This window comes from Carcharodon carcharias, chromosome 6 (assembly GCF_017639515.1).
Source record: "Carcharodon carcharias isolate sCarCar2 chromosome 6, sCarCar2.pri, whole genome shotgun sequence".
Lineage (NCBI taxonomy): Eukaryota > Metazoa > Chordata > Chondrichthyes > Lamniformes > Lamnidae > Carcharodon > Carcharodon carcharias.
Window position 1 is genome coordinate 22,697,838 of NC_054472.1, and position 23,543 is coordinate 22,721,380.

The 23,543-nt window shown below is 42.9% G+C and overlaps 1 protein-coding gene across 1 annotated transcript in view; it reads right to left on the bottom strand.

The window, feature by feature from the left end:
• fer1l6 (fer-1 like family member 6) overlaps positions 1 to 23,543 on the bottom strand; it is a 170,338-nt gene that overhangs the window by 94,484 nt on the left and 52,311 nt on the right. Inside the window, exons 15-19 of the mRNA XM_041189238.1 lie at positions 22,330 to 22,430; positions 15,283 to 15,373; positions 10,903 to 11,019; positions 8,614 to 8,766; positions 5,397 to 5,577 (exon numbers count right to left, since the gene is read on the bottom strand). Coding sequence (XP_041045172.1) covers positions 5,397 to 5,577; positions 8,614 to 8,766; positions 10,903 to 11,019; positions 15,283 to 15,373; positions 22,330 to 22,430 — 643 coding nt within the window. The remainder of the gene's footprint in view (positions 1 to 5,396; positions 5,578 to 8,613; positions 8,767 to 10,902; positions 11,020 to 15,282; positions 15,374 to 22,329; positions 22,431 to 23,543) is intronic.

Genomic DNA, 23,543 nt, shown 5'->3' on the forward strand with positions numbered 1-23,543 from the left:
AAACTGATGTAATCATCCCTTCTAATTTTTTTTAGGTTAAAGGAGCTACTGCTGTAAATGTTTCCAAATGTAAGTTCTTTTAAGTGAAGTCATTGTGAATGGTGCTCTCTTTCGTATTTTCAAAAGCAGCTAATATTTTTCTTGCAACTTTATACATTCTTCACTCAGGTCACAATGGGAGCAAGTTTCCATGTGTCGGACATAATCTTGTGTGGTTTCTATTCTTAGCAGACAAACTGTTGGCCTATATGCATGTGTTGAAATATGGGTTAGAAGTCAGGTGATTCCAACCCTTGCTTCCGACACCAGAAATGGGCTGTTGAAATTGTCAGAAAAAAATATTAATTATGTTTATTAACTGGGTGGGAGAACTCAGGATATGTACTAGTTCACTTTAAAGTCTCTAAAGGCACCTTTCACCTATTAATCCAGTTCCGACTTGCCAGCAAAGACTAGAAGACTACAAACCCCATGCAAAAGCACAACAATGAAGTTTGGCCTACATCTACCTCCATCAATTGAAATATTTGTCCATCTAGTTGTATTCACACAAGAGTATGTCACAGAGTATATTACAGGTTGAGTATTCATTATCCGAAACCATTGGGGCTGATTGCAGTTCAGCATTCAGATATTTTCGGATGTGATAAAGCTATTGTATATTTGGTAGGCCTGGGCCTATTTTCATTACAATGGCCTCAGCCTAGGCCAGCTATAGTCTACAAATACTAGGTTGTTTTTCCACTTGTCAACTCTCTCACACTTAACTACTTACCTGTTAACACTTATTACATCTGTAATATAATATTACGTTGCTTTATTAACCACTTCATGCTCCTCACTCAGTTACCTCACAGACGCACCACGGTCCAGTTTCCGCAACAACTCCACTTTCTTAGCAATAGGTAACAAATTATGTTTCCTTTTCCTTTCCTCGCTGTTACCCACAAGAGCATCTGATGACCTTTTTGACATGTTCACAGTGGAATAAAAGCAGAAAAGCGCTAAATAACCACAAAAATCACAAGGTAAGGTGAGAGCATCTGACCCTAAACAGTGCAGACAAACAACCAGACTTCCTGCTCTAAGTTCGGTTCTGGTCAGCGAAGTTCATGCTGGCTCACATGACCAACCAGGAATCTCTCTCACTCTTATCACCTGCCGTATGTGGGAAGGATTTACAAGCTGATACTCAACCGGCTTGGCCACGTGTATATTGACCAGTGAAGCTAGGCTTGTGGTAGACGGTGGTAGAGAGTCCCCTGGCAGGGGAGTAATGTGGTGCATGGATTTCAGTGCCAGTGTGATGCTAGGTATGCAGGCCGTATGTCCCAGAGACTGGCAGATCATATCAAACAGCATGTCCCAGCCACTGTTTGCAATGAGAAGGGTACAGACCGTACACAACCAGCCCATGCTTGCAAAACTCAAAACACAGTGTCCAACATTAGATTCCACGATTGGACAATATTTCCTAAATAATCCTCAGTGTGCTAAGAATTACGTTGGCAACCAATTTAAGATTGTCAGCTGGGCTCACAGTGTGGTGCATTTGTGTATACTGGAAGCTACATTTATTAATACACAGGGCCCTGTACATTGCAGGCAGAAAGAATATATACATCCTGCCAAACTGAATGGGGATTTAAATGTCTCGTCGCATCCACCGGGAGTGGTGGTGGAGCCACATCGCAGTGGGGCTGTAAAATTCTGGCCAATTAATTTTAAAGCAAAATTCATATTTTTAGTCCTGATTTAAATTGTGAACGCACTAGTTAGAGAGGCAGCATGTGAATTTTCATTGCCAGTAAAGCATATCTCAGAACCCAAGCTAAGGTCCAAACCTTCCATTCCCCTATTTTGACTCCAACGGGCCCCTATCCAGTTTCCTGTACTTTTGGCAAAAGGTACAAGGCCATATGAACGAGGTCTGCATTGAAAAACTGTAGAGCCAGTTGCCTTGAAATTGGAGAGTTGGGAAGCAGGATGTAGAGTAACATTGGGATGGAAGCCTACAAAAACACACTGGAGTGGACCTCAGACAAACAGTGTGGAGAACACAGAAAGAGAAACACTGGAAATGTTAATAGACCAGGTCTGATCTACTACACCACATGCATTTGATGTGCAGTTCATGCAAAGTACTAATCCTATGTTGGGGTAATTTGATGAGATGAAGCCCATCTTGGAGCCACTCTGATTGGGAATGTGAACCAGAACATGGAGTCCAGCGTACCGGAGTCATGGGCCAGGATTTTTCGCTGAGCGGGCGAGTGTCCCGATATCATTGCACAATCACGCAATATTTCGGTTGGCAGGCACAAGCGGGAGTTGGCAGCGGCCCGCTGACAATTAAAAGGCCTATTAAGGCCATTAGCAATCCAAACTGATTTAAATTTTTTGCTGCCTGTCCAACCTTATAGTTGGTGACAGGCGGAAAGGCCGGGCGGCCTTTGCAATTTTAGCAAAACCCGGGATGAGGTTTTGATCTGTCACTAAAACATTTTTAAAAACGTCATCCTAATTTCTAACATGTCCCTGCTCATGTGACAGAAGGCAGAATATTACGCTCAGCATGCACCCGCGCGCCCAACATGCCCTAGCACAATGTGACGTGTGATGACATTGGGCGAGCGTCTCGATGGTATCGCACAGTGTCGCAATATTTTGTTCGGTGACAACTAAAAGGCCTATTAAGGCCATTAACAAGCTAATTATATTCAAATTTACGCTGCCCGTCCAACCTAATGGTTGGCAGGTAGGCGAAAAGGCCAAGCCATCCAGGGTCGGGATGAGATTTCCTAAAGAAAATAAACATCAAATAAAAATTTTATTTTTGAATTAAAGTCACAAGTCACATGAGGGGACACGCTTTATGGCAATTTTATTTCCTTTTTTTTTAAACGCGTTTCATCTCCCTGAGGCAGCTCCGTGCGTCAGGGAGATTGAGGCCACCTTTCACGCGCATGCGTGAAGATTGCGCTAGGCCCCCTCGCCCTCCTCCCCCTCGCCCTCCTCCCCCTGCCTGCACAGTCAGCGTGAAATTGCGATGCGGAGCTAGTCGCGGACGGTGGTCAGCTTCCCTACTGCCCCCCCCTCTGGGGCCCCCGCCGAGCACCACCGCCAAGGGCAAAATCCTGCCCAGAGTCACATGAAGGGGCATGTTTTTTAACATTTTAAACATCTTTATTTTTTATTTTCAAAACTGTTCATCTCCCTGAGGCAGCCCTGTGCCTCAGGGAGCTTTTCCAGTCCACATCTGCGCGCATGCACGAAGTTCGCAGTCGCCCTCCTCCCCACCATGCAGGTAGCGCTGAGTGCGGCAGCGCGCGTTTCACACTGGGTGGGCCTTAATTGGCCTGCCAGCCTGAAATCGCGGTCCAGCCCCAATCGCGGGCAGTGGTTGGCTTCCTGACCGCCCCCGCTGCCCCCCCCCCCCCGCCAAGCCCACCTGACAAGGGCAAAATTCTGCCTCTGGTGTTCCCAATATTCCAGCCATTAAAAATTACACTAATATGTTAAACTGGTTTTTCTCCCTACGGCATTTGTCAGTCTCTGGCATTTCCCACTTTTGCTTCAGATTTGATTTTTTCTTCATTTTACTCACACAATAGGAGAGGGGTAGTTATACTCGAGCCCACTAGCTTGACTGAATTCACCAACTCACAAGTTGTTCAGGGATTACATACCTAATCAATGCCTTGACCAGACATGACTGAATTATACCTGACGATAGTCGACTAACCTGCAGGACAAAGTGTGTGGACTGTACTCTTCATGAGGCAACATGTCATGAACAATAGCGTTTGTCCAACACAATTAGTTTCATAACACTTTTATTTGCATTGCATTAAAATAAATTGGAAGCTCATCAGACATAAAGGGCCAGATTTTCAAATTGTGGTTGGGAACCTGATACCCCGTCGAATTCTGGGACCCAACCCCGTGCGCGAGTTATAACATTATCTTTAAATTCAAATGGCTTAATTGGCCAGGGGACGAGCTCCTTCCCTAATTAGAGGTGCCAAGCAGATCCAGGTGATGGTAGCTGCCTGCCTAGTGTAAGAGACAAAGGCAGGTGAAAACCAGGTGAAAACCAGGTCAGACACTGCTGCTGCTTTGCTAAAGGGGGCAGGCAGCTCCCTAGAGGGCCAGCAGCATCCACATCAATGCAAGGGGCCATGCAGGCTAGAGGGTGGTGGAGCACTGGAACTGGCTCAAGGGCATACAAGAAAGGTCAGTTTTAAATTAATGGAGTTTCTGATGACCCCGCAGTGAACCTGACAGCTATGCTCTAACGTGCGCCAGACTGTTCAGGTTTGCTGATCTAAAAATTGAAAATTGCAATTGTGAACGCACAGGCCCCTTAACAAGCGCTTAATAAGCCATTAATTGGCAGTGAGTGGCTTCCCCATTCCCTTCACCCCCTTCACCACCACACCCCCACCCCACACCATCAGCCCTTTGAAAATTCAAAACTGTCTCTGAAGTGTCAGGATCCGAGATGACCTCCGGGCCTGCACTGGATCCTGACCCTGTGGCCCTTTGAAAATCCATCCCAAAATCATTATTCTTTCAAAGATATGCCCTTGATTAGCTATAGCCATTTATAAATACACAGGAGCTGTGTATTTCAAACTGCAGAGACAATTGAGGTTGATTTTCCTTTTCCTCTCCTTGGCACATTGGAGTGTGCCTACAGTGAGCTCCACCTGGCCTGACCCTGCCCATAAGTACTAGTTCAGATCATATAACTAGGTCCGCTGTATCCTGGGCAAAAGCCTGCCCTAATTGTAGGGTTTAATTATGCTGGGGCTATGCTCAGAAATCTAGTAGCTGCTGCAAGTCTGACAGAGGCCTATGGGAGCAGTAATGGCTGCCAGTTGTGGGGCACTCCGCTGTTCTCCTGACTGGCATTAATCCTGTCAGCCACAAGTCTGAACCAGGACCATGCTAGTCGTGGAACCTCCAATTGAATAGGGGCTGGGTGCAAAGCCCGAGGCCTACAGTACCACCCCACACCCTTGCCCCCATTCACTCTCCCCTTACAGGCATCCAGTGTTTAGAGGAAAATGAGACTCAAGGGGCTGTGAAATGATTCACACGTCATTTCCAAATTATCTTAATACTTAATTGTGCCTTTGGTGCAAGCACGCACCCAGATCCCATTCCCCAAAAAAGAAGCCCAGGCAGCCCAAAGGAAATGGAATTATTGATCCATTAAACAAGCCAGAGGAATTGTTTTCCTCACCATTTCCTCCAGGGAATCACTGGCTGACATCCGTATATTAGAAAAATGTCATGGTGCTGTTCTAGCTACAAATTAATACAAAAAGATTGAATATATAATTACTTATGAAGTGAAACAGGATGGGTAGTTGATCTGTCGCACCCACCTTTATAAAGAATACTGAGAGGTGGAGAAATCTGATTCCCAATGCTTTTTGTCAGGATCTCCGGTTCAAATCCATAGGGTAAGTTTTCCAAAATAGTGTCTGCATGTCTGGTTGGACCCAACCATAGGTAAATATCCACTTTTGCTTGTACAGTCCATCCCATAATGTGCTTTCCTGGCAGCTTAAAGGATACACACACTTAAAAATTATATTAGTAATGCAAGATTAACAGCCATTCTTATTATTTATAATCAAAATTCATCATAACATATTGTGAGTTATAATCAATCACTGAACTTAATAACCTTAGGTTTGAATGGGGGGAGGAGGTACAAAATACCATTGACATATTTGGGGCTTATGTTTGAATTCAGCCTTAGATTAACGTTATGAAATACTCTTCTTTTTTGCTAGCTCAAGTGGTCTTCAATTAAATGACTTGGGGGCATAGTTAACGTATTTCTTAGTGAACACGGGCCTAAAATACCCATAATTTAATTATAGTAAAATCTTTAATATCCAGCATGCATGGGAAAAGGGTGGTGCTGGTTAATCAAAAGTACTGGTTAATGGAGAGTCCTGTTTACCAATGGGATACAGTGCAATACTTGTAGAATGAATTAATATGGAAGTACTCAGGAAATAAAGAACAGTATTCTTTTTACTTCTAATTTTCAACAACACATTTAAACATAAAATATAAAATAACACAGTATACAGGTATGGGTTCTGGATAACTTGCTTCTGGATGGTGAATATCAGAAATTCGTGTTAGTAGAGAATTCCGTAGTATGTACATTCAGAGACAATAGGCAAGGTCATTGAGAATTATTTTTTCTTGTAATGTAGAGAAAGCGGTGCAAAGGAATGGTACCAATGGTGTAGCCAGAGATGGGGACATGTTTACAACTCCTCCCACAGATTATGTTCCTCAAAAAGGGTATTAGAAATTGGCAACTCTCTCCTCCAGAAGGTTTTGGAGCCAACTGAAACCTTTAAGACTGAGATTGACAGATTTTGTTGGGTAAGAGTACCAAGAGATAAGAATGGGATTAGGACATTTAGGGCTGGATTTTCTTATTCTGACACAGGGTCGATATGCGTCAGGCAGGTTTTAAAAATGGTGGCTGTGGCTGGGATCCCAGATTGCTTCTCTCACTACTGGAGCTGGCAATTTTTAATGGTGCAGGGAAGGGAGTGGGTTGGGAGCCCACATGCTGCTGTTTTGACATTACCAGCATTATTGTAGAATTGGGCATTCCGGAGCTTCCACAATTTTGATGGAGGTGAGTGGATTTTGGAAGGTGATGTAAATCACTCCAGCAGACAGCTGTCATGAACCATTGATTGTATGTGAAAATTATATGAAAGAACAGTACAAAACATGTTGCCTACCTCACATCATCATGAAATGCTATAGCCTAAGATGTATCTGTTGTTACTAAAGAGAGTGATGACAGGGATGTGTTTTTAAAAGGTAAGTGATCATTAAGTAATGTGGTTGCCAGGTTGTTACTTCTGACAAATGGCCAGCTGTCAAGGGAAAGAACAGCATTGTGGAAGTGGAAAATTCTTCAGGTGCATTGGAGTAGATTATCCACTGGATAAAGTGTTATTCTTCATTATACAATATTGAAAGGCTAGCCCAATTAGTTCAGATCAGCCTTTTGTTTGGCTTTTTCAAAGCTTTGACAGATATCTGAGCTATTGGCTATCTTCAAAGGCCCTAATGGATTCTGCTCAGCAGGATTTGTTTACACAATTGTTCAGGGAATGTGAACTTTATGATTTGGTTACCTTCCAAACTACTAATGGATCCTGCTCAGCAGGGTTTGTATACACAGTTGTTCAGTGGAATGTGAGCTAGAATACATGGATGCCTGCCAAACAACTAACAGTTTCTGCACAGCAGGGTTTGTTTACACAGCTGACCTGGGGAATATGAACTTGAATGCTTGGCTGCCTTCCAAATCACTAATGGATTTTGCTCAACAGGCTTTGTTTATATAGTTGACTGGGTAAGGTGAGCTTGTTTACTTTGACAGTTTTATAAACTTCTGAAGGGGATAATGATTTTTTAAAGTGGATAATAAAATTCTATTTCTTCATTTTGACAGACCTACTCAAATACCTCCAAATGTTATTATAGGGCATGTGAGTTCTATTTATAATGCGTTTTGGGTGAGTGGGTTATGGGAATTGAGTGGGGGTAAGGAGGGTGGGAGGTTGATGGAGTTAAGGAGATGTGGAGGTAAGGGGTTTGATGGGGGTAAGGTGAGATGAGGGGCTTGAGGATTGAGGGGATAATGGGGATGAGGGGGTTATAGTGAGTTGGAGGGGTTGAGGGGTAAGGGGCTGAGGCAGTTTGAGGGGGTGAGAGGCATAAGGACATGATGGGTCAAGGGGTGGTTGAAGAGGGGGGGGTGGTGTTGGAGGATTGGGGCAGATAAGGGGGTGTGAGGTTGGTGCTGATGGAGGTACTGGTGGTGAGAGGGATAAGGCATAAGGGGTGAGGCTGTGTGAAGTGCTGAGGGGTTGAGTGTTGATGGGGGTGGGGGAGGGGGGCTTCACACTGAGCTGCAGAATGGACTGATGTCTCTGTGAACCAAGGCCAAGGTTTTTTAATCTGGCCGCTTTGGCACTGGCCCGCCTCAGTTCTCGTCTCCACCGGTTGAAAATCTTGCTGGCCGGCACTGCCAGGGCAGAGGCAGGATCACCACATCATGAAAATCCCCGACACCGACTCCCGCCTCCACTGGCCCCCTTGCCTCCCAAGCAGCAACTATATGCCTGTAAATACAAGTTGTTGCTGTTGTTGATGCGGAACAAAGGGTAGTAAATGGAGCTGAGGTGCAGGTCAAATTGCATGGTGGAACTGACTCGAGGGGCTGAATGGCCTAATCCCGTTCCTATGCTCCTAAGTCCATCTTGGGCTGCTCTGGGTGGATGTCAGGCACCTTCCACCACCAGGGGACAAAATGTTAGTGGACAATTCTGTCAGCTTGCACTTGTATGCTTCCAAAAGATGACCATCCACCAAATGGCACTGGCAGAATGCCATTAACTGAGAGACAGAATTCCCACTTTCTCACTTTACCAAGGAAAAACAATGCACAGCAAAAGAGAAGGCAAAAGGAATAAAGTGAATCATGTCTTCTCTTCCTTTTAAGAAGCAACGCAAGGTTTGGGACATTCCTATAGCAAAACAACTATCTACTTTAAGAAACAGTGACTGAATCTTCCTGCAGTTTTTTCCTTTCTCGTCCTCTTTCTCAGAATGCAGGATGTCTTTGGCTGGAATCCGCACGTATGCCACTCTCTTGTTGCCACTGAGCATCCAAATGAACACATCTGGGATTGTATGCTGTGGCTGAAATATAAAGGAAAATGAAAATCACCAGGCCCATTTTTAAACTTACAGAAGCAAAATACTGTGGATGCTGGATATCTGGGATAATAAAAAGCAAATGCTGGAAATTCTCAGCGGGTCAGGTAGCATTTGTGGAGTGAGAAACAGTGTTAACATTTCAGACCTTTCATTAGAACCAATGACAGTGTTCATCGGCAGAGTTGATTTTCATTCTAAGTTCCATTACAAGTTAATGATAATCAGATCATCGAAATTACAAATGTTTTCGCAGAAAACATGGAAATTGGATAAATGAGATACAAATATCATCAGCAGAATACATCAATCAAAAATGTTTTTATTTAATTTATTCCAAGATTAAAGAGGAAGAAACTGGTATTTATTTAGTGTTCAAAATCAAAAAGGGGTTTAATAGAGTGATTAGGGAGAAACTGTTCCCAGTGACAGAAGGGTCAGTAACCAGAGGACATAGATTTAAAGTGATTGGCAAAAGAATCAAAAATGACGTGGGATTTGTGTTGCGAGTTGTATGGTCTGGAATGTAAGGCCTGAAAGGGTGGTAGAAGTTGATTCAATAATAACTTTCACATGGAATTGGCCAAATATCTGAAGGGGCAAAATTGGCAGGGTTACGGTGAAAGGTCGGGAATTAGTAATACTTTCAAAGGGCTGGCACAGGCATGATGAGCTGAATGTCCTCTTTCTGCCCTGTATTATGCTATGATTTCATTAAGTCCTCAGGAGATCCGAAAGCATATCAAAACCATTCAATTTTGCTCTTAAATGCAACGATTGTTTTGGAGGTCAAATTGGCAATCAGTTAGTGCACAGATAGGTCCCACAAATCACTTGATTGACCAGTTAGCCTGTTTTTTATGGTGCTGGTTGAAGGAAAGGTGTTGGCCAGGACTCAAAGTAGTCCTGTAGAATCTTTTACATCCTGGTGAAGTACCAAAACAAAGAGACTTGATCTTGGTTTAACATCCCATCCGAAAAACAGAACTTCCAACAGTGCAGCACCTCGTCAGTACTGCACTGAAGTGTCAGCCTAAACTAAGTCCAGTAATGGACATTGATCCCACACCTTTCTGACCCAGAGGTGAGAGCGCTACCAATGGAACCAGCATAATTAAACCTGTTTTACAGTTGCAGTGCTACATAATGTGATCACCTGCGTTTATCCATCATTGTGGTATAAATTTCATGGGAATGGAAATATCAGTCAAAGAAATGTTAATGCCCTGAAACTTGAATTATTGGGAGTCTCTTGAATTTGTCACATGAACCTCTGTGACCAGAACTGTATTAAAATACTAATGCATCAGTCTGGGGCTCTCCAGCCGAGCAAATCCCAAACTTTACAAACTTTGGCCGGGATTTTCTGGCCCTGTCATGGCGGGACCCACCGCGGGGGGTGTGGTGGGCCAGCCAAAAGTCCATATGCTTTCGGCGGGATCAAACGATCTCAGCAGCAGGCGGGGTTGGGGAATCCCACCTTTTGCTGCAAAATTAACTACAGTATCATTGTTAAAACAAAAAACAACTATTAGGGAGAGTGCTAATTATTCTTTTGGATAAATACTTGGAGGGAAAAGAATACAGGGCTATCAGAAAAGAACAGCGGAGTGGGACCATTGGACAGCTCTTTTAAAGAGCTCACACCAGCATAATGGGTTGAATCACCTCCTCTGGTGCTGTATCATTATGTAATTCATTCAATCATGGGCTTTCCGCTGACATTTAGAAACAGGTCATTTATCATCATTGAAGCTCTTTGACTGAATTCCAGACTTTTAATTCATTCCAAAGCATCTGGTATTCTATGTTTTTTTAATATTCATTTATGGGATGTGGCTAAGCCAGCATTTATTATCCATCCCTAATTACCCTTGAGAAAGTGGTGCCTTCTTGAACCGCTGCAGTCCATGTGATGTAGGCATTAAACCCAATTGGCCTTTTTGACCAGCATTCATGGATAAATTGAGATTGTTCTTTCAAGGGTTAGGGAAAAACAATCAGTATAAATGTTAACACAGAATAGGCTGTGGCCATACGTCATTAGCTTCAGCAATCAGGTTCAAAAATAAATGTTTGACTGCAATGAAATGTTTCTTTCTATCCTTCAGCATACTGTACCTCATCAACAAGAAATTGTAACTTTTGGATCCAGCTCTGAATTTCACGCAGCTGCTCATTCACTGACATTTTCTTCTTTTCCTGAAGCATTATCCTGGCGTCATTGGACATTAGTTCCTGGAATTTAAAAAATGAGTCAGATGAGAAGCGTGAAAAATGTACCTGACGGTTTTTCAAACATATTTTTGTTTTTCCGGATTTCGTTACATTAAACATGTAACTGTGGACACACATACCAGCATCCTGGAGAGGGGACCCTGATTGTTTTTATTCTCTCTTCCATACTCGAGCAACAATGTCCTAGCTTAAATCAGGTAACTCCGGGGTTAAATGAACCTGGGATTCAGTCCAGGTTGATGGAATGGATGTCTTCTGGTTTTAATATTTCTGCATGGAATACATTTGGACAATCTCATCCCAATTCCTCGTGGGCATCAACTAATTGGAGCAAAGAGCCAATACTTTGGCACAAACTGGCTCTTTCATTCAGACAGGCCAAGAAGATGGCTGGCGTGGGAAATGGAAAATTCAGAGTGGTTTGGCAGCAGGTCCTTTTCTTTTGAGGTAAGCATTCTGTTGGGTTAGACTAGAAGGGTTTACAAGTTGCATCTAGCTATGCTAGATGCTGATACTAAGTGACAAACCTGGAAAAATATTCCATTCCTCAGTAACAACATTATCCCTTTACTCAGCACAAAATTGATCTTTCCCCTAAAAAAAAAGCCACAAGAAAGACGAAACATCATGGAAAGATGAATGGTCTTAATTGGTGTTAAACTCCAGGGGGCAGAGAAGATTAGAGAAATAGACAGGTGGCGAGTATCACAGTTTCCAATAACTTCTGCATTTTATTCTTTGTTAACCAGGGATGCAGCTGTTAGTTAAAAACTTATGAAGACATAAAGATGTGACAAATATTCATCACAGATAACATGTTGAGGGGCTTTACATCTAATCCGGTGTCTTAGTTGTGAGGTTTGTTTGGGTTCCTCAATTCTATTTGCAATGTAAAATGAAACAAGGTGGATTTCTTTAGTTCGACATTGGTTATATGAGAAAGGTACCATCATTGGCATGGACTCCATGGGCCGAATGGCCTCCTTCTACGCCATAATGACTCTATGACCTGGAAATTATAGTTAGCAATGCTAACATATGAATGCTTAATGCACTTGTCTTAAAGTCCTCCCTCCACTATTATAGCCGACGCATTGAACCCATTTATTTTAAATGCATGAACACATCACCATAATTTCCAGGCTCAGGTTATGACAACCATGGAGCACAACTGCTGCTCGAATTATGTGGTTAATGCTTCATTCAATCCTGAAACTCTCTCCTTTATGGAGTTCCCTCCCCTTATTTTAAACTTGCAGTTGCAAGATTGTCCTTACGAGTTACTGTGTCACACAACAGAGCCTGCCAAAATACCAAATGCAATCAAAAGGAGCAACTTAAAAGCACCAGATCAATAACATTATTTTCTCATTCGAGACCAACAATATAAACAGAAATGTATTATGTGTTTAAAGGATGCCTGGTTACACAGACTACATTACACTTTGAAACTTACTGTACATGTCCATCACTTTACATTAGTCAGAGAATTTGATATCCTTCTTTTTGAAAATGATTTTAACTGTGATCATCTTAGCTTGGTCTAGACAATGCTAACATGGATATAGCAGCCTCAGAACAGCGTCAATAGACTTAACATTCCAATCCTAGTGACACATTGGCTATTGCCATTTTTAAAAGGCCCAAGCAGCTGAATTTCCTGCCTGTTTCAGGCAGTAGGCCACTTTTAAATGGCAAGTTTAGCAGACATAAAAATAGGGTTTCCAGCCTTCTAGGAGTCTCCAGACATTAAAGATTAATCTCCTCTGGACTCTGCCGTGAGGAACTGGGGAGAAAGTTCACAGGGGCATTAAAAGAATTGTGTGTATTTCTTCTAATTTTCTTCAGAAATTTCCATTTCTTAGTCATGAAGATATTGAATAGGGCTAAAAAGAAGCTGCTGGACTGAGTAACGATTCATCCAATCGGGTAATGGTGAGCCTGTTTGCTTTCCAGGCTCCGTGAGGAGGTGGGGCACCATGAGGATGGACATGCCAGATAACCAACAGCTGGCATGTGGAGACAGGATGGGGTGATGATGTGATGATACCTCCAGGAACACGTTGAACCAGAAATAGCAGCTTTTACAAAAGACCCTGGTGCCAATTTAGGACAGAACCGAGCAGAGCCATCAGCCATGACCTTTCCCACCAGAGGTACAGGCCCCCAAAACGCAAGTTTTCAATTATATTTTGTGGGGCCATGAGGAGCAGGAGAGTTCCAAAATTGTTTATACTTCTAGTCCTGAACGTCTTTGGTCTTTGTTTAACTCTGAATTTAAACAGCAATCCGAATTTAAGTTAGAATATTCAACATGGAAAATGCACTTATTACTTGCCGTCTGATCACAGGGACAGGTCTATTTTTTAAATTTAAAAAAAAAAAAATTTTTTTTTTTAAATCTTTTACGCTCTCCCCACCCCCACTAGAGCTATACCTTGAGTGCCCTACCATCCATTCTTAATTAGCACATTCGTTTAGATAATATCACCAACTTTAACTTTAACACCTATGTGTTCTTTTGTACTATTGTTGTTGACATCTTTTGATGATCTGCTTCTACCACTGCTTGTTTGTCCCTACAACCACACCCCCACTCCACTTCTCTCTCTCTCTCTCCACCCCCCACACACACACCTTAAACCAGCTTATATTTCAACTCTTTCTTGGCCTCGAACTCAAGTTCTGTCGAAGGGTCATGAGGACTCAAAACGTCAACTCTTTTCTTCTCCGCCGATGCTGCCAGACCTGCTGAGTTTTTCCAGGTAATTCTGTTTTTGTTTTTGTTTTGGATTTCCAGCATCCGCAGTTTTTTTGTTTTTATCTATTGTGTGGTATTAATCTATGTAGTAATGTGTTTTTACAAATTGCAATTCAATTCTTAGGTCAAGAATTGAATAAGAAAATAAAGTTATTGACCTGCAGCATTTAGACCCGACAAAAAATAATTTGGATACTGCCACCCTGGGCTTTCCTTTCTTCGCCGCCCCCCTCTAATGGCATATCCCCTCCCCCAGAACTTACCTCACTGCCATTGCCAGCCTACAGCCAACCTGACATTGTGCTGGCTCCAATTCGGCGAGCTGCACTGGGATGCGTATTCGTCAACTGCAAACTCGCCAGTTCTATTTAAATGAGGTCAAAATCTCAAAATGGCTCTGGCCTCTGTGCTCCCCAGCACAAAGCAGGCTGTCAGTGTCGACCGTCAGTCAGCCGCCCAACAGTTAAAATCCCTTCCTTTGCCTTTGTCTGACAATAAATCTCATACAATAAGTTACCTTGGAAATAATTGTGGAAAGCAGGCTAGAACAATGAGATAGCAATTCAGGACCAAAATTTTATGCTCCCCCACTAATGTTTTTTTTTAGGCAGGTGGGGAGCATGAAATTGAAGGGATGGGATTCCCTCTGGGTTCCCATCCACCCTGACCACACAGTGATTTTATGCTGGGGTGGGCAAGGCCTCGGACAGGGAGCCTGCTTGCCCCAACTGAGGTCCTTAAGTGGCCAAATATTCTCCACTTAAGGGCCGTTTCCCATCCAGCGTTGATTTTTAGGCTGGCAGGAGGATTGACCTTATGTGGGGGAAGCCCATAAAAGAACAGAGTTACATCTAGGTTGGGAAGTCTGAGGTGGGTGAGGGATGGGGGGGGTTGGGGGGGAGCTGTTGGTTGTGAGTGACCTCCATCAGAAGCCCCCTTCTGAAGTCCAGTGGCCTCTGGACCTCCCTCCCCCCCCCATAGGCCTCTTCCCCAAGACCCCGATTGCCCCCTTAGCCCCGCCCCAGGCCTTCCCTACCCTCCCCACCCTAGCACACCTGAACTTACCTGGGCCTCCAGTGCCCAGACTCCGACACCCTCCCTGAATTTCTTCCTCTGCCCAATGCAGTGCTGTCGCTGCTGGGACCGGAGAACTGCCGATCATTCGGGTTGAATTCTCGTTGGACGCTCATTCAAGCATGAAATGGCTGCAGGGCACTCGGATGGCGAGAAGTGAGACCCCGCTATCCGAAAAATTCCGGCCCAGGTATGTAATTACCTTCTGGCCATTGTCCTTTGAGAATTATAAGAGGCATCATGTCATGAAGGCCAAGCACAATAAAACATTCCCTCGAAGCTGCTTCCGTTGTAACTTCTGCCGAAGTACAATGGAAAACCCATTAATGCACTTAATTTGGTGTCTGTCTGTCATCCAGTAGAAGAATGGGAGCAGCTTAGAGGAAATTCACAGGCTTTATCTCCAGTCTGTTTTGGCAATATCCTACCAGTTCCACCCTGCATGTGATCAATCGCTTCTTATCAAGTGCAGTCTGGTCAACTTCTTCCATTTTCTTTTCAGCAAAGGTGGAAAAATATCTAGGACACAAATAAATTGAATTATTAATGAGATAAGTGGGTGAATATTTCACCTCCTTCGGTGTAATTGGCACTGAATTACAAAGTGAAATCCCATCAACTGGCTCTGATGAACAAATTTGCAATTAAGCAACTATCAAAAACCTTGAATAAATGTTCGTAAATATATATTTTGCTATTTATTATCCTACAATTATTCTTAGCACACAAAGAAAGTCCAAATCCACCAATTCTTGCTCCTGATCACTGCCCAGTGCTCCTGCTGGAAAGTCTCCGTATGGTCAATGTTGAGTGAAGACATGAGTGGGTTGGCTAAAATGCAGCTGGATATCCCACCGGACAACCTGTGCTCACAGATAAGGAATGGATACTTGGATGAGACAGCAGGATTAGAGCCCGTGGAACAACAGCCCAACAAGTGTTGACATCTGCAGTATGAAAGGTAATGACAGGGAGTTCAGGGGCTAACTCCTAGATTTAAAATCCAAGTGACTTCCCACCTTGAGGATATTTCAACACCATGGTTTTCTTGGGTGAAGTCTTATTTGAGTGGGATCCTCATAAGTATCAGCAAATCAGAGCTTTATCACTTAGATAGGAGCAGCAATGAATGTTCCCTGATCCACTAGGAAGGAGGTCTTGTTCCAGGGGGCTGAAGATGTCAGCAGTGGCCTGCCATGAAAGTCTGATCCTCATGAGGTGCTAGTGTTCATGCATGTCGAGAGAGCTAATCCTCTGCCTGTAGACCCTGCTTTGAGGGTCTAGCCTCTCTGTGTCCATCCCTTCTGTCCTGTGGTTGCTCCTGTTGTTGTTGCTGGTGCTGCTCTTGTTCCATATCAGGGGTGCAAGGTAGAACTGCATAAGCTGCACCCATCAGTGGTCAAGGCTGACAGCAGGGAAGTACAGATCGAGGTGAGCAATTCTCAAGACAGATGAACTGACTTTCAAGCAATTGGAAATCGCCTGTCACATGCGAAAGTACATTCTCCGAAGTGCTGTGAGCAGCAACCTCTCACTTTGCTGCAGCTCGTCAGTTTCATTGTTTGAAATCTTCCCAGCCAGTCAGTTGCACTGAAGAAGCACTCTGCACTGCGTTATCGCCTGGTTGACCCTGGCGAGTTGCAGAGAGCTCAGGGAACTGGTGCGCTTGCTGTTAGAGCCAAAATGCAGGGTTAAATTCAAAATGAATTACCTCTTGCGTATTTTAATGACTTTCCCAACAGCTCTACGTGCGCAAACATGGAAGAGGGTGGGTTGTGTTGGGTTCCGAAGCTACATTTCAGCAATTTAACCCTGCGCCTGCTAGCAAGCCCAGCTCATGGAAGTTAAAATTCTGCCCACTATTACTGCAGTTTATCTCACATGATTTGATTGAAGAAATCTCCATTAGTGCTTATTTGAAAAACATTAATAAAATCAGAGTGAACTTCTTATATCAATTATATTAACATATGCTGGACGATGTAGTGCATTAGTCTCACTGTCAGTATCAAACATTGATTACATTTCAAAAGTTATTTATTGACTGCGATACATGCTGGGTTGTTCTGAAGAAGTGAAAACAAGCTGTTTCAGTAGTTTATTATGCTGATTCCCCTTGTTATTGCCTCGCAGCACACTCCAATCCGAGCATTATATTTGTAATAGATGTACCAGAGTCACTTACAGTCGTTGTCATAGACACATAACTTTTTAAATACATTTTCTTTATTATTCTTTGCTCTGGGAACGTGACAGTTCAGCTCACCAGTGCCACAATGGAGCAGTATTTTCACACCTGTGATATTTACATTTGCACAAGCATAACCTCCTCATATACATAGACTGAAGTGCTGTATTTGACAAAGGTCTTGCCTACAGGCACTAATCTTTACTTACCCGGAATAACTACATTCATGTCAAAGTCCACAATGTGACATCCTGCATTGCAAGTTAAACTACACAATTCTTTCATTACCTATATAACTCTTTGTTTACATTTCCTGGGCCATTTATGGTCTTTGAACTTATACTTAAATAAAATTCATCAAATTATCCAATGCACTGATACTCCAGCAGATTAAAGTAAATCATTACCCAGGGCAGGATATTGAGGTTGGCGAACAGGGGGCTGGACCCGCTCGCCAATGCGTAAAATGTTGCGGGATGACGTCAGGAGGAACTCCCAACGTCACCCTGCGTCATCTCAATTTTCAGGTTGGCAGGGGTGCAGCCAAATCAGCTGTGCGCCCGCCGAACTGTCAACGGCTAATTGAGGCCAGTTAAAAACTAATTGAAGTAGTTAAAGGGCCTGCCCATCCAACCTTAATGTTGGCGAGCAGGCTGGGAGCCCTGGTAGGCTTCAGAAAAAGCATGAAACCTCATCCACGGGCGGGATGAGGTTTCATGCAGGTGTTTACATATTTAATAAAAGTGATGGACATATCCCAACTCATGTGACAGTGTCACATGACAGGACATGTCAGGGAAATCTTATTCTTCCATATTTCACATTGTTAAATTTGGCGCCGATCTCCCTGAGGCAGCACTTAGCCTCAGGGAGTTAAATGAGCTCTTTCGCACGCATGCGTGTAAAATGGCAGAGTCCCCCGATTGGAGGCGCCGATCAGAATCGCACCCGCACTCCCCCGCTCCTGAACTTCCCCCCCAATGGGGTGAAAATTCTTTCCCTAGTCCCGACTTGTTACTCAGTAAAGGCTGTCATTAGTCATTTCTAATTGAGTTGAAGCTGTGAACGTGAAATTTATTTGTCTGCTATTTTAATGAACACATTAACCAGTTCCTTGTAAATGAGTTAACACCTTCATTATTGTAGTGAACAGGGGTACACAAAAGCATGATTTCACCTCTGATATTTTCAAATAGTGATTTGTTTTAGTTTATTCTGATGTAATGCAAAACATAGCATTTTATTTAGAATCAAGTTATCACAGAGTTTTATATTACATAAGGGGAGCATTTGTCCTGTAACGCATGTATTGAAAATGCTACACACTTAATTCCATTTCTCCACCCTTAATCCATATTCCTAAATATTTCCTTTTCAAATATTTATCCACCACCTTTTAAATACTATTATAGCTTCTGTTTCTTTAGGGAAAGCCACATCCTAGCACGCAACATTAAAATACAATCCTAATCTCTTCTTTCAACCTGACAAAGATTATGTTAAATTTATGCACTCCAGTTGATTAGTGAAAATAGTTCTCCCTATTTACTGTACCAGGATCCTTTGTTATTGCAAAACATCTCTACTAGATATCCTCTTAACTTTTTCTGTTTGTGTGAAAAAAGCCTCAGTTTCTCTAGGCTCCCTTCATAACGAAATCTCAAATCCTGATATTGCCTTAGAAAATCTGTATTCTCATCATAGCTTTGATCTGCTTCCTAAATTAGACTGTTTAAAACAAGGCACAATATTCCAATTGCTTTCTGAACAATAAATTGTATATGTATGGCATTAATTTTTTGCCCCTACTTATAAAACATTGGACCCCATAGAATTTCTTTAATAATATTGTTTTATTAACATGTTGCCTTATGTTTAAAGATTTGTGTATGTCTACTTTGATATATCTCCATTCTTTTACTCCTTCTACATTTTACTATTTATTTTCTCCTAATTCTTCTTCCCAAAATGTATTCCCTAACATTCCTTCACATTAAATTTTCACCAAAATCTGCTTGCTCAATCTACTCAAACCCTAATATACCCTGTTCTCCTGAAATTGCTTATAGTCCTCTTAAAATGAACCATTTGTCATGTCAATAAGACATGAGAAAAATCAAACTGTGTCCATCAAAACATTATTTTTTTTTTGCTATTTTAAAAATGGACCTTTGCTTAACAAAAAGATGGCTGCTATAGGTCACATGACTCACAAGATTGGCCAGCTGTTCTGGAAGCTTCCAAAAGAAATCAGAAGGACAAAAGAGTTCCACTCTCATCCTCGTGGAATCTCACATATCCCATTGTAAGGCCACATTATAATCACAAAACTGGAAGGCTAACAGACAGATTGGCTGCCCAGCCGGGGTGATAACAAAGACATTTAAACTAGTGATACCTGAAGTGGAGTTAACAGCCACCATTTCACTCCCAAGGGAAGCAATGGATTTTGGCAGAGGCATAGAAACTGGTTGTGAAGTTTCAATTAACTCACTAATAGGCCACATCACACAGCCCCATGCTTCTAGCCTCTTGGACAGTTTTAGTATTACACTTCTAGCCTCACAGATCAGACTGCCAATTACCTCCAACCTGAAAAGAACAACAGCAGATCACCCAGCTGACCAAACAGCCAACCACCATCTTTCAACTACTCGAAGCCTGTTTACTTTAAAAGCGTCCAACTATCGCCTGCCAAATAGTAAAGATACGGAAACCCCATGGGCAGCATCTTCCTGTCGGCAAGCTGGGGGCGGGGGGGGGGCGGGGGGTGGGGCCCACTTGCCAACAAATAAAATGATGCGCGGTGATGTTGGGCAGGTGTCCCGACGTCACCACACATCATTCAGATATTCAGCCGACTCGGCTGCTTGCCCGCCAAACTGTCAAAGGCCTATTAAGGCCTGTTAAAAAGTAATTAAAGTAATTAACTGAGCCGCCCATCCAACCTTAAGGTTGGCAGTGGTGAAGAGCCCAGGGCTTCTCATTTTTCATGAAACCCCATCCACAGGCAGGGTGAGGTTTCATGAAGGGTTTATTATTTAAATAAAAAATTTTGAAATAAATAATGGACATGTCCCAGCTCATGTGACTGTTTCACATGAGGGAACATGTCCTTAAATTTTTATCTCACCTTTATTCAAATTTTCATAACTTAAACAAATCTCCCTGAAGCACCTCTGTGCCACAGGGAGATCCCTGCATTCTTTTGCGTGCATGTGCGAAAAAGTACAGGGAACCAATCAGGGAATCCCCCCCACCTGCCCGAACAGGGAGCGCTCAGCTCTTCCAGGCGCGTGTCACAATGGGCAGGCCTTAATTGGCCTGCCCATGTAAAATGGCGGTGCAGACCCGATTGGGGGCGCCAGTCGGGTTTGTGCCAGCCCCCCCACAACCCGCCCGACAGGGGAAAGTTTCTGGCTCATCGTGTTGCATCCTCATTCACTTTCAAGGACCGTGATGCTGCTGTTTCCAACCAGGAACTCATCTGAACTGAACTTAGCTACGAAGGAAACACCCTCTGGACTTTGACTTTCTGGACTCTAGAAATCACGTGAACTAATATTCATTTCTGTGATTCTTCTACTGTTGTTATCCATAGCTGTAAAAACTCCCTCTTACTGTATGTGTGTATGTATGCGCATGCATCTGTGAGTATGTGTGGTTGCGAACATTCCCCTCAAACCCCACCCCCCGGATTTGAATGTGAAATAAACTAACCTTCTCAGTTAATCATAAAGAGAGTTTATTGCGTGTTGCCAATAAAATTGGACCACACAAGCTGAGGGTCTGGGGAAACATGTTATAACCTGCTTTAAAAACAATTCAGAAACACTCTGATTATGAACAGATGGTGAAAGGATAAAGTGGTTCAGTTTGCTTCTCTCTTCTGTCTGTAACACACTTGTTCACTATTTTTGTGCTGTCTCATGTCACAGTGACTTAATGGCCATGATTGCCATCAATAGCAGCCTGGACATAGTGGTAAACCCTATTATTGTGTCCAAGGGGAAATTAACTAATTGGTTTACCTTCTCGAAAAGAGCATCAATCACTTTCTTCATGCAGATGTGCAGCTGGCTGGCCAACATGCCCCCTCACTGAAGCTGGTGCAAGGTGATCCACTTACGCATGGCTCCTGTGTGAGCTCCTGGTGACTCATTCTGGGTCTATAGGCCCCATGTGAAGAGTAGAGTAGCATGTATGCAACCCCCTCTCCTATATGGTGTCTTGACAGGACCTGCTGGAGCTGCAGCACCCTCTTGTTGCTGTTTCTGTTCCTCCTCCACCTCCTGCACACAACCTAGCTACTAAACTGACTCCAATTCCTCCCTTGCTGACTCACTCTCTCTGAAGGAAAATAATTAATTGCACCAATAGCTGCCACATAACCTCATTGTTAATGTCACTATGGAAGCTGCAAATCCTTCCACAGCACTGAACATACACACAGGCAGCAAAAGTACAGGCCAGTTCTCTCTGCAGCTGCTTGCCCCTTTAAGTACGAGTCTGGTCTTTGCCAGAGAGTGCTGGTTGGACCCACCTCTCAGCACTCCTTCCATTTCAATACCCAAGAATTGTATTGGGGTCATAATCACAGCGTAGGACTCCAGTCTAAATATTATTAGTTTACTGATATGATCAGGACTACCTTCCCGAAGGAACTCTCAAAAATGGCATCAACAGCTTTTCACATGAAACCTTTCCTTTTGATTTTCATGTTTCAAACCACTCCCTTTCTGTGGAGCTGGATCACTGAAAATTCAGCCCTTTGGCATTTCCATTTATGCTCACCTCCAGTTTAATTCATATCCCACCTTAGCTTTTCTAATCGACTTCTTTGTTTGATCTTTATGTTTTCTATGTTTGTTTGAGTTTCTTTGGATTACCCATTTTTAAATGTCTTTTTTTTAAGTATATTCAGTCAAATACTGAATATAAACGGGATGAAAGTATAGAGCATGACTTGGTCTTATTTCTGTATCGACATCACTTAAACAGGCAGAATATATGGGTCAGGAATTAATAATCGCAAGTCAAACAATGAGAAGCATTGCAGCCTAACAGAAACATAACCATAAAATATAGTTAGTATGAAATAAAAACATGAATTGCAAAAAATACCACAACAAAAGCAATATTACTAGCAAAGCTACATATATTCATAAAATGTTCTTTAGCAGCTAATAGAATGAAATGAAAAGGCATTCACAATATTTTATTCGTTTTGTTGCTATATTATCTTTGGGGATGGTTGATATATCAGTCAGCTATTTCAGTATTTTACCTGCAACTGGCTATAAATTCTTGGAGAACATCTCTCATCTTCTTATCCATTCTAGAGTCAGAAACTTTCATGTATTCTTTGATTTCTTCCAACCCTTCTTCCTAAATATGAAGTTGAGGCAATGAATGAAACTTTTAAGACTCCTCCATCCTTTTTGTGCTTTTGGTCCATTATGCCGTGACCAGTTGAAATCTTAAAGACTTGTTCCCAAGTATGCCACCTGTACTTGAACTTCAATAAATGGTTACATGTATTGTTTCCATTTTCACACTTCAGTTCTTACTGCAGTGCACACAATGTTAAAAGCCATGACGTATACATGTGCCTCATGCATATGGAAATGCACTGCTGTTGGCTTACCCTCTGAACAGGTATCCAAAATGAAATCCAGTTCCCCAGTACCAGCACAGATACTGGATCCTGCTTTACAGTAGAAATCTTGGTAGCAACCTCGGTAGAAATTGTGGCAACTTCACTGAGGTCAGCAAAGTTGGTGAGATCAAGGCAGCGATGGAGTGGCGGGGGAGTGGGGAGAGAAGTGTTGTAGAAGCTGGGAAGCCTGGATAATGTGGAGATTGTGCCCAATTTAATGGTGGGATCCCATTTAATTTTATTTTCTATTTCCTGGGCAGCAGCAAGCCAGACTGAGTGGCTATTGGGTGGGAAGGGCATACTGGGAAGGGCTGACTGGGAAGGGCATAATGGAAGGCCATATTGGGAAGGGCATACTGGGAGAATATATTGGGAAAGCATATTGGGAAAGCATACTGGAAGGCCATTCTGGGAAGCGCACAGCCAGGAAGTAGAGAATAAAGAGGAAGGTTGGAAGAGAAACATCACAGGCGGGTGTGGGACTGAGTCATTGGGAGATCATGGATTATGCACTCCTGCTCTCCTGGCCCAAAAGCAGTGCTGGAAAGGATAATGGTAATGTCACTGGACTAATCCAGAAACCCAAGCTAACGCTCTGGGGACATGGGTTCAAATCCCATCACCCTAGCTCTTAGAATTTAAATTCAACTTTAAAAAAATCTGGAATTAAAAGCTGGTCTCAGTAATGGTGATCATGAAACTATCATTGATCATTGTAAAAACTCATCTGGTTCTCTAATCCCCTTTAGGGAAGGAAATCCACCATCCTTACTTGGTCTGGTCTATATTTGACTCCAGACCCACAGCAATGTGGTTGACTCCTAACTGCTCTCAATTGCAAT